General features: G+C 45.0%; 1 protein-coding gene across 3 annotated transcripts in view; it reads right to left on the bottom strand.

Annotated features, from left to right (window-relative positions):
- LOC115480574 (solute carrier family 2, facilitated glucose transporter member 9-like) overlaps positions 1 to 12,305 on the bottom strand; it is a 60,273-nt gene that overhangs the window by 32,525 nt on the left and 15,443 nt on the right. For all 3 annotated transcript variants that reach the window (XM_030219355.1, XM_030219353.1, XM_030219354.1), the window contains exons 3-6: positions 10,754 to 10,914; positions 9,561 to 9,685; positions 3,230 to 3,359; positions 333 to 481 (exon numbers count right to left, since the gene is read on the bottom strand). In XM_030219355.1, the coding sequence (XP_030075215.1) occupies positions 333 to 481; positions 3,230 to 3,359; positions 9,561 to 9,685; positions 10,754 to 10,914 (565 nt within the window). The remainder of the gene's footprint in view (positions 1 to 332; positions 482 to 3,229; positions 3,360 to 9,560; positions 9,686 to 10,753; positions 10,915 to 12,305) is intronic.

Raw genomic sequence — 12,305 nt, 5'->3', positions numbered from 1 at the left:
ATTATATCCAATTTTTCATTTAGTGCAATATATTCCAACTCTCCCATCTTATTTCTTAGACTCCTAGCATTTGCATATAGACATTTCAGAGTATGTTTGTTGTTCCTATTTGCATGATGCTTAGTGCTTGACTCTATTGATTTCCCATCTTTTGTCTGATCTTTAGTTGTATTTAAAGGCACCTGGCCTACCACGGTCTCTTGTGCAACCTCACTATCCAGAAACCCTACCTTCCCTGTTTTTGAGGTATCCTTGCAAGAACTATTTTGGAAGCCCTTTCATGATCAATGGGATGTAAAGCATCTGACAGTAAGCCAGAGGGTTATTTTTACCTTTTCTACAGCTCTCCGTGTCTTCCTTTTGAATGAGAAGATATGCTGGTGTCTCAGGAAAACATGGCAGGGTGACCAACTGGATCAGTGCTGTGATGCTGGTGATGGCTAAGAGTAAGGGCCACCAGGATTTGGTTCCTAAAATTTCACTACGAAATAAAAGGTAAAAAATACAAATTCAGAATCCCCAACGTGTTCATCTTTCTTAAAGGTTTAGTAGATATAAGGGTCAACAAAGAATTTGTAATGAGACCTTTTCATTTGGCTAAACTCAGGGCTTCTCAATCTAATCCTTGGGACATACTCAGCCAGTTGAGTTTTCAGGATATCCACAATGAGCAGGTATGAGAGAGATTTGCATGCAGGGCATCCATTCTGTGCAAACCTGTCATACATATTCATTGTGAATATTCTGAAAACCAGACTGGCTGGGGCTGTCCTGAGGACAGGAGAACTACGGGAGTAGCTCAATACATCTGTGACTAGTTACAGATGTATTTAGTGAAGCATACTTCCGAATCCCAATCCAGGTTCTCTGAATATTACCTGCATGAGTTATTGGAGCACCATGGACAGAGTCTAGTCCAGCTGGAGCAAAAGATGGATGCTATTAAAGCCTGCAAAGCAACACTGATTAGGGAGAAAGAAACCACTCAACGGAAAATGGAGGCCCTAGAAAACCAGAATAGGCAGTTTAATCTGTGATGTATAAACTTCCCTAAATCTCCTCTGATTCCTCCAGTTCATATGCTAAAGTGCTACTTCTAGGAGGTCTGGCAGGTACTGATGAACCTCTTTCTTAGGTGCTCTCTGTTACATCTGGCTGTTAAATTGTGCAGCAAACATCTAGGTACATTGATTGATTGATTTAAAATATTTATATTCCACATAGTTCACAGTTCTTAGTAGATTACAATTTTAGCATAGACAATCAACACAACAAATACTATCAAATCAAAACCTCAACCCATACATATACGCAGACGACGTAACGATCTGCATCCCATTTAAACAAGATCTAAAGGAAATTTCCAATGACATCAACCAAAGTCTCCATATCATGCATTCATGTGCGGACGCATTTCGGCTGAAACTTAATGCAGAGAAAACCCAGTGCCTAGTACTAACCACTCAACATAACAAGAAAGAATTCACCGCCATTAACACACCAAATCTAGACTTTCCAATTTCAGACACCCTAAAAATTCTTGGAGTTACCATCGATCGACACCTAACACTTGAGAACCATGTGAAAAACACAACCAAGAAGATGTTCCACTCAATGTGGAAATTAAAAAGAGTAAGACCTTTCTTCCCTGGTACAATCAATGGTGCTCAGTCATCTAGATTACTGCAACGCACTCTACGCTGGCTGTAAAGAGCAAATAATCAAGAAACTTCAGACAGCCCAGAACACTGCAGCTAGACTCATATTCAGCAAGACAAAATTTGAAAGTGCTAATCCCCTATGAGAAAAATTACATTGGCTCCCACTTAAAGAACGCATCACGTTCAAAATATGCTCACTAGTTCACAAAATCATCCATGGTGCTGCACCAGCTTACATGTCCGCCTGATAGACCTACCACCCAGGAATGCCAAAAGATCATCCCGCACATTCCTTGATCTGCACTTCCCTAACTGCAAAGGTCTAAAATACAAACTAATGCATGCGTCAAACTTTACCTACTTGAGCACACAGTTATGGAACGCATTGCCGCGCAACTTAAAAACGATCTATGAACTAACGAACTTCTGTAAACTACTGAAGATCCATCTCTTTAACAAAGCATACCACAAAGATCAACCAATGTGAATATACACAACTCCTCCACATATATTTAGAACTGTATTATATCTGCTTGTTATACTATTATTATGTTTTATCATTAGCATGTTGCCCAAGATCCTTCTGTAACACTAAATGTCTATTTTCTAATATATTTCCACTACTCATGATGTATTGTAAGCCACATTGAACCTGCAAAAAGGTGGGAAAATGTGGAATACAAATGCAATAAATAAATAAATTAAAATGCTCAAGCATATCAAAACGTAAAACTAAAACAAAACTAACAAATAACACAAAACAAACCCCAAATCACATTACAAATAAAGTTATCTTTGTAGACAGTCTTGACCTGACTACAGGGTCATCTCAAGGTTAACTGACTCCTCTGTGCAGCGCTGCGTAAGCTCTGTAGCGCTATAGAAATTCTAAATAGTAGTAGTAGTAGGCAAACCTTCAGCCATGTGTCCATCCCTCCATCAAGGGCTGCTCAAGGTCCTCCCTCTTATGTCCAGCTTCTCCTCTTTCTCTCCACACCCTTCTGTAGTCCAGTATCTCCCCTTTCTTACTTCCCATCCACTACCTGAGGTGTGTAGCATCTCCCATTCCTTCTCCCCAAGGTTTTTAACATCTCCCCTCCCCCCCCCCCAAGGTGTTCAGTGGCTTCCCTTCCCCATCCCCTCCAGGTCAGCACCAGCATAGCAGTCAGCAGGAAGTTCAGAGGGGGTGGAACCCAGCAGTATTTGAGCATGCACAGATGCTCAAGGCTCCTTGCTTGTTGCAATGAGTCTTTCATAGACTTAATGACTACCACATCAGGTGGCCCCCATATTGTGCTACCCTGCCTTGTAGTCAGGCCGACAGGCTGACCCTCCATGTTTTGGAGCTCTCATTTGACTGTTAGAAAGCCTGCTTGATTTGCTACATTTGTTTTGGAACCACAACATAATTGACTTCTACAATTATATCAGATATTGTTACTTTTGTATTTGTTGTTTCACACTTAGGATTCTATTTCTAGTTAGGCAGGTTAAAAATAATGTTACCATTCCTATTACTACAAAAACAATTTTTCAATAAAGATGATAAATCTGGTATGATGAAATACCTGAGACCTAAGATTTGCCCCACAAGTTTCCCAACTGTGGCAAAGATCGTGGCAGTAGAATTTGTGAGTCCACGCAGTCTCTTTGGAGCAATTTCTCCAAGGTATTGCATGTGTATGTTCAAACCAAAACCTTATACAAGAAAGAAGAGGAAGCACTGAATTCAAGATAAGAGGCAGTTCACAAATTTCCTGGTGGTCACACCATAAGAACATAAGACTAACCATACTGGGTCAGACCAGTCCATCTAGCCCAGTATCCTGTTTCCAACAGTGGTCAATCCAGGTCACAAGTACTTGGCAGAAACCCTACTGCAGAATGCTCAAAAATCCTATCCAATGAAATGGAGATCAGCATGATCATAAAAAAATAGCCCTGCAACGGCCTTCTAATATGCAACTGTCATTAAAAAGTAAATGATGGACAAATCATACTTTCCATTTTCCATTCTGCCAATGAAACATTCCAATCTACATCAGACATGTTGAAATCTGCTGCTGGGAGATGTCAACTTGCCTGGTGTAGATTGGAATGTCCCATTGGCAGAATCGGAAAGAAGCAAAGAGATCGTGGTTGCCTGTCAAAGTACTTTGCTCAGAGAAATGGTGACGGAACCCAAAAGGGAAGGATCAACGCTGGATCTAGTGCTCACAAATGGAGGAAGTGATTCCAACATCTGGGTGGGTGCCCACCTAGGCAATAGTGATCATCACATGATATGGTTTGATATAAGAGCAAAAGTGGAGTGCAGACATATTGATTTTGGTTAAATGGGGGAATATCTGAAGAAGGAGTTAACGGCATGGCACAAGAGAAACGGAAGCACAGTGGTCCAAGCTGAAAGTTTCTATAAATATGGCGACAGATCAGTATACAAGGAAAGTAAACAAAAACAAGAGAAACTGGAAGCCTATATGGTCTCCAAACAAGTGGCCAAAAACATAAGGGCAAAAGAGGTTGAATTCAAGAAATTCAGAAGAATGCAACAAGAGAATCATGGAAATATGGCTAGCGAAAGCACAGGTGCAAGAAAAAACGGCTAAAGATGTAAAGAGAGGTAACAAGACAGTGTTGGGAAAGGAGAAAAGCTAGGAATGGAATTGTGAGATTGAAAGATGCTGAGAATAGCTATGTGGAGAGTGATGAGGATAAACTGACCAAGCTAAACAAATACTTCTCTTCAGTATTCACAGAAGAAAATCCTGGAGAAGAACCGTGGTATATCTGGGAATGGAGTGGATATTGCACTGTTCATGGAACAAAGTGTTTATAAATACTTGAAAATCTGAAAGTGGACAAAGCTATGGGGCCAAGTGGGATACATCCCAGGATACTGAGGGAGCTCAAAGAAATCCTGGCAGAACCTCTTAAGGATTTATTTAATAGATCTTTAGAGACTTGAGTTTCCGCGGAATTGGAGATGAGCTGATGTGGACCCTCTTCACAAAAGCAGGGACAGGGAAGAAGCTGGAAACTACAGGTTGGTTACACCTCACGTTGGTGGTAGGAAAATTAATGGTGTCACTGCTTAAAGAAAAGATCCAGTGGGTTTCAGGATCTGATGCATCATGATTTTACCAAAGGAAAATCCTGCCAAATGAATCTGATTGGTTTCTTTGATGGGAGAACTGTATAAAGGACATGTGATAGATATAATCTACTTGGATTTCAGCAAAGCCTTTGATACGGTTCCTCACAGAAGACTCATTAATAAGCTGAAAGGGTTGAACTTAGGACCCAAACTGGTGCATTGGATTGGAAACTGGTTGACCAACAGGCAACAGAGGGTGGTGGTAAATGGAATCTGCTCAGAGGAAAGGATGGTGAGTAGGGGAGTACCTCAGGGGACGATACTGAGGTTAATTCTGTTTAATATATTTGTGAGAGATATTGTTGAAGGTTTAAAAGGAAAAGTGTGGATGACACAAAGATAGGCAATAGAGTGGATATCCCAGTAGGAGCAGAAATCATGAGATCTCCAAAAATTAGAAGGATGGTCAAGGTCTGGTAGTTAAAATTATTCAACAAAAATGGGGAAATCCAAATACAACCCCTGTGCTCCAACATATAAATACTACCACTAGACCAGTTATAAATTAATAATATAAGGACCCTATTTACTAAGCAGCGCTAAAGGTGCGTTACTGTTTTTAGCACATGCTAATGATTAGCTCACACATCTGTATTTTCTCGGATCACCTCTGGAACCCTTTTTAAAAATCAGCAATACATTGGCCACCCTCCAATCTTCTGGTACCACGTTTGATTTTAAAGTAGGAGTATTAAGGATCAACATAGCTACATCATGTTGGCATAGCGCTGACAGCAATTTGGACTTGTCCTCCTACGGGAGAGTGTCTATGAGTTACTTTGTAAGGTATTTTCAATTTTGAATTTCAATATTAAGCTTATGAGTTAGTTGGAATGTATTTCCAATATTAAGTATTGTGCTTGTAAGACCTTTAAGTAGGATTTGTTTTTGTTTAGTAGGGAAGTAATGTTATAATGTTTATTTTAGTGTTTCCTTCTGATGAAGCAACATAGCGAAACTCTGCCAAAGTCAAGGAGATGCAAGAAATGCATGGAATTTTAATTGAGACACAGAGCACTGGGGACATTATGAGATATTTGTATTTGTGACTGGACTGGTTGGAGTCATCTGCTCAGTTACTGTTTTTGGGATTTTATGAACGGATACTCACCTGAATACTCTTCTGAATGTGGAAGACACAGAGGGGCATAATCGAACGGCGAATGTGGAAGACACAGAGGGGCATAATCGAACGGCACCAACGATCTATTGTGGCGGCGGCGCAACAGCTGGCCGGAACCGTATTATCGAAAAAGATGTTTCAATAATACGGTTGGAACCGGCCAAATACCTTGGATGTAGCTGGGTTTGAGATGGCCGCTTTTGTTTTTCAGTGATAATGGAAGCTAAAAGCGGCCATCTCAACCCCGGCTACATCCAAGGCATTTGGTTGTGGGAGGAGTCAGCATTTGTAGTGTACTGGTCCCCATGACATGCCAGGACACCAACCGGGCACCCTAGGGGGCACTTCTAAAAAATTTTTTAAAATACACAAATAGCTCCCAGGTGCATAGCTCCCTTACCTTGGGTGCTGAGCCCCCCCCCAAATCCCCCCCAAACCCACTCCCCACAACTCTACACCATTACCATAGCCCTTAAGGGTGAAGGGGGCACCTACATGTGGGTACATTGGGTTTTGGGGGGGTTTGGAGGGCTCAACACTTAGCACCACAAGTGTAACAGGTAGGGGGGGGGGATGGACCTGGGTCTGTCTGCCTGAAGTGTACTGCACCCATTAAAAACAGCTCTAGGGACTTGCATACTGCTGTCAGGGAGCTGGGTATCACATTTGAGGCTGGCAAAAAAAAATTTTTTTTTTTTTTTTTTTGGTGGGAGGGGGTTGGTGACCACTGGGGGAGTACAAGGTGGTGATCCCTGATTCCCTCCGGTGGTCATCTGGTCAGTTAGGGCACCTTTTTGTGACTTGGTCGTGAAAATGAAAGGACCAAGTCACGCCAGCGAAATGCTCGTTAAAGACGCTTTTTTTTCCATTATGGCCTAAAGCCAACCATCTGTTAACCCCGCCTGTGCCCGCCCATGTCCCGCCTTCGCTTCACCGCCGACACGCCCCCTTGAACTTTCGCTGGCTCTGCGACGGGAAAGCAGCGATGGTGTCAAAAAAGCGGCTTTTGATTATACCGATTTGGCCACTTTTGAGAGATTGCCGGCGATCTCTCGATTTATGTCGGAAGATCGCTGGCGATCTCTTTCGAAAATAAGCGTGATAGTGGACATTTAAAAGAAGATAAGGTTGGGGATTCGGAGAACTTGACATCTCGTGTGGTGTCTTGTTACAAACTAGTAGAAACATGCAATGTGTAGTGATGGTTCCGCCAGTTCAACCTACATTTATTTGTGGTTGCAAATGTATGAATTGAGCACTTTCACATTCACATCATATTTATATTATATTATACATTTATATTATTATTTTATAACTGTACTAGTGGTGGTAGTTAAAATTTATTGCAATGAAGTGCAAAGTGATGCACTTGGGGTGCAGAAATCCATAGGAGATATACCAGATAGGAGGAGAGAGATCAATAAGCACAGCTCAGAACAGGGACCTTGGGGTGATGGTGTCTGAGGATCTCAAGGAGGCGAAACAAAGCAACAAGGCAGTGGCCATGGCCAGAAGGATGGTAGGCTGCATAGAGAGGGGTATAACCAGCAGAAGAAAGGAGGTGTTGATGCACCTGTACAAGTCGTTGGTGAGGCCCCACTTGGAGTATTGTGTTCAGTTTTGGAGGCTGTATCTTGCTAAGGATGTAAAAAGACTTGAAGTGATTCAGAGAAAAGCGACAAAAATGGTATAGGGTTTACATCACAAGTATGAGGAGAGACTTGAGGACCTGAGCACGTACACCCTGGAGGAAAGGAGAGACAAGGATGATATGATTCAGACCAGGGGCGAGGCCAGACCTCGTGGTGGGAGAGGGCCAGAGCCCAATGTGGGGGGGGGGCACAATTTGGTCTCTCCCCCCCCCCCCCCCACCCCACTGCCTCACTGCCCTAACGCTCTCCACCCACTGCTGCAGCAAATACCTTGGCTGGCGGGGATCACCAACCCATGCCAGCTGAAGCCTTGTCCAGTGCCGATCTCCGCCGCCACGTTGCCTGCCCTGCTCTGTCTTCCCCTCACATCCTGCATGCTCCTTTTAGGGGAAGATAGAGCAGAGTAGGCAATGTGGCGGCGCCAGAGACTGGCGCTAGACAAGGCTTCAGCTGGCGGGGGTTGGGGACCCCTGCCAGCCAAGGTATTTGCTGCGGCAGTGGGAGGGGAATGGCAGGGCAGTGAGTCAGTGAGGGGGAGACCAAAATGTGCTCCCCCACATTGGGCTCTGGCCCCCTCCCACCGCGAGGTCTGGCTACGCCCCTGGTGGTGAAAGCAGCTAGCTTAGTTGGATTTTAAAAAGGTTTGGATAAGTTCCTAAAAGAAAAGTCCAAAGCCATTATTAAGATGGACTTGGAAAAATCCACTGCTTATTTCTAGGATAACCATCTTAAAATCTGTTTTCTTCTTTTGGGATTTTGCCAGGTACTTGTGACCTGGGTTGGCCACTGTTGGAAACAGGACACTGGGCTTGATGAATATTATCCCAATGCTTATGTTCTTATATTCTTACATAGTATTCTATAACGGAATATATGCACCAGATGCTGTTGTAGAAGTAGCATCTAGTGTGCTGCATCTTGCTGCCTAAATTTGGCGACCTTTATAGAACACTTTTTTTTCATTACCGAGTCTGATTACTGAGATGCTCCTATTACTTCTGAATCTCAGAAAGGTCATCAGGCTGGAAGATTAGTAAGACAAGTGATCATTTCCGCATCAGGGGCGTAGCCAGACACCCAATTTTGGGTGGGCCTGGGTCCAAAATGGGTGGGCAGAAGAACTCTGCCTTGTCCCACAAGTGACTTGGTCTCTCCTCTCTCACCTGCATGCTATATGGTCTCTCAAACATCCCATCTCCCCACACATACCTTTTAAGTAGCAGATTTTCACTGGCAGCAAGCAGCAACTAATACACACTGCTCATGTTGACCCCACAGCAGTGGCATAGCCACAAGTGGGACTGGGTGGGCCAGGGCCCACCCACTTGGGGTTCAGGCCCACCCAACAGTAGCACATGTTTAGTGGTAGCTGGTGGGGATCCCAAGCTCCGCCAGCTGAAGACTTCCCCCTGATGGTAATGAAAACGCTACTCTCCATGATACCGGCATCTGCACATGCTCAGTTTTCAGCGCATGCCTGCTGTAGACTGCCAAGGAGGAAAGAAGCGTTCTCCCGCCAACTGAGATATTTTTTTGGTGGTAGTGGGGGAGGGGGAGAACACTTGGTGCCCACCCACTTCTTGCCCAGGCCCACCCAAAATCTGCTGTCTGGCTACGCCCCTGCCTCACAGCCTTCCCTCTGATGCATCTTCCTGTTTCTGCACAGGCAGGAATACATCAGAGGCAAGGCTGTGGGGCCAGTGTGAGTAGTAGGTATCAGTCGCTGCTCGCTGCAGGCAAAGATGTTATTTACAAGGTCTGCAGGAGGGACAGTTGTTGGGAGTTTTCAGCTGGTGGGGCTTGGGGATCCCTGCCAGCCACATCATAGGTGTGCTGCTACTGGGTGGGCCTGAGCCCAAAGTGGGTAGGCGTAGGCCCACCCAGGCCCACCCATGGCTACGCCACTGATCCGCTTAGCAAAGTGCAGTGTAAGTCTTTCGCTCACAAATATACGGGATTGGAGATACCTGCACTGAAACCATAGAGGAGACGCCCAATCAGAATCATTTCAAAGGAGTCAGCCATTCTGCAGAAGCCCATGAGCAGCGCCGCTGCTAGTACCAATACATTATTCCATAGTTGACATTTCATCCTGTAAGTACATTGAGAGATCTTTACAAGGAAATTCAGGCATGAAGCTCCACCCTCTTCTACTGTCCTTTTACAATACTAATAGACTTATAAATTGTGATCAAAATGGAAACATGGTTTTGAAGCAAATGCATCCAAAACGACATCAAGAATGCATCTGTAGGACACTCAAAGAGCCCAACACAGCTGCATTTCACCCTCCTGCTGGACTTAGAGAAGCTGCTTGAAGTCCAGAAGGTGGAATTGTTTAGACTGCACCAGTGGGTTGGTATATTAAGCCCCTGATGCAGCCCTTTAGGAGGGCGAAATGCAGCCGTGACAGGCTCATATATAACTTTTTATGAAAGCTTTTTGGTGATTTGCTTCTTTTTTTATTCTTGTGAGTCGCCTGCCTACTTGTTTCCTTGACACTCAGAAGACACATAGATTTTAGCAGGGGCGTAGCCAGACCTCGAGGTGGGAGGAGGCCAGAGCCCAAGGTAGGGGGGCACATTTTGGTGTGCTACCCCACCACCACCCCCTTCCGCCGCTGCCCCCCCCTATCGCCGCCCCCTCCGCCACCTTGCCGCCCCCCTCCGCTGTCTACTGCCACGCTGTACGTCTTGGCTGGTGGGGGTCCCCAACCTCCACCAGCTGAAACACCGCCACCGCAAATACCTTGGCTGGCGGGGACCCCAACTCCCAACAGCTGAAGACTTCGTCCAGAGCTGGTCTCCAGCTCCACCACATTGCCTGCCCTGCTCTCTCTTTCCCTCACTTCCAGCATGCTCCTTTTAGTAAAAAGGAGCATGCCCGATATGAGGGGAAGAGAGAACAGGGCAGGCAATGCAGCGGCGGCACTGCAGACCAGCACTGGACGAAGCCTTCAGCTGGCAGGGGTTGGGGATCCCTGCAAGCCATCCAGGGGCCCAGAGCAAATTTTTTTGGGGGGGCCCAGGCCCCCGTGGCCCCACCTAGTTATGCCACTGGATTGTAGTCTACAGTGCCCACCACTCCTGCTGCATCCATCAACAGAGACCCTCCACCAAAGCCACCTGTATTAGCAGTGCTGATAGCTTGAAATCCATACTTTCCATATTTTCCAGTTAGGTATTCTGTCATCAGAGATCCCAAGAGACCCCCCACACTGTAGAAAGACACGACTGAAGACCACAAGACGGTGAGGGTTTTCTCATCCATGGTAGAGTTGTATCGTTTCTGCCAAGTATCATTGATGAAACTTTTTATGTACTAGACAAAAAACAACAGTGAAAATGATATTCAATTGGCATCAGCACATGGATTTCCAAGGGTAGGGGAGAAACTAGAGAGATGGGGGTTACTAAAAGGTCTACACTTTCTGTCTGGGAAGGATTACACTTCCTCATTGGTATGAGTTTAAATGAGAGTGAACAACCAATGAATTTCAGAAGCAAAACATTTGATATAAATAAATACAGATGGTGGCCAGTGAACATATAATTCTATTATCTGTGGATTTTCAGACACTATTTGTTTGGTATGGAGCTGAAAATCCCACTAGCTGGCCCTACTACTGCTGCTTATCAGAGGAAAGGAAAATAGAGGTGCTGACATGGTTAAGTGTGGGGCCCATCGGAGCATGGGGCCCTGTGTGGTCGCTTCTGTTGCTCCTGCTTAAGGCCAGTCCTGAGGGTGAGGTGATGAGAGTGTGGATAAGGGATTTGGTAGTGTTCTCAGAAAGAAAGAGACAAAGTTTGGTGATGTACAGAGATAGAAACAACATGTTTTAGCAGTGTGTTGGATTTGAGCAGCAAAAGAGATAGAGAAGAAACAAAGATAAGTCCAAGATTGTGAGCTGAGGAGACAGGGAGGATGAGAATGTTATCCACAGAAATCCATATAGTGAAGGAGTGAGTTTTGAGCTGAGAGACAGTATGCTAAGAAAATCATTTGGCCAGCAGCAGTTTTCAGTAGCAGTGTAAACCCACACACATACACACACACACACACACACATCCACTGGATTCTATATGATTGGGCGCAACTAACTAAAGAGCCAATTAGAGTCAATAATTAGGTGTTAATTGGCACCAATTTGGATTTGGGTTCACATCTTGCTAAGCGCTGTGCCTAAATCACGTGGCGGGGCATAATCAAATGGGTACGACATCTCTAAGGGCGCCCATCTCTAAGGACGTCCCAGCGAAGGGGCGGGAAAACCGCTATTATCAAAACAAGATGGACGTCCATCTTTCGTTTCGATAATACGGTCGGGGACGCCCAAATCTCAACATTTAGGTCAACCTTAGAGATGGTCGACCTTAGAGATGGTCGTCCCTGGTTTTTGGTGGCTATGGAAACCGAGGATGCCCATTTCAAAAACGACCAAATCCAAAGCATTTGGTCGTGGGAGGAGCCAGCATTCTTAGTGCACTGGTCCCCCTCATATGCTAGGACACCAACTGGGCACCCTAGGGGGCACTGCAGTGGACTTCACAAATTGCTCCCAGGTGCATAGCTCCCTTACCTTCGGTGCTGAGCCCCCCAAGCCCCCCCCCAAACCCACTCCTCACAACTGTACACCACTACCATAGCCCTAAGGGGTGAAGGGGGCACCTACATGTGGGTACAGTGGGTTTTTAAGGGCTCACATTTACCAG

This window comes from Microcaecilia unicolor, chromosome 11 (genome assembly GCF_901765095.1).
Source record: "Microcaecilia unicolor chromosome 11, aMicUni1.1, whole genome shotgun sequence".
NCBI classification, from domain to species: domain Eukaryota; kingdom Metazoa; phylum Chordata; class Amphibia; order Gymnophiona; family Siphonopidae; genus Microcaecilia; species Microcaecilia unicolor.
Note: the sequence above shows the minus strand (reverse complement) of the source record. Positions and strands in the feature narration are given on the sequence as shown.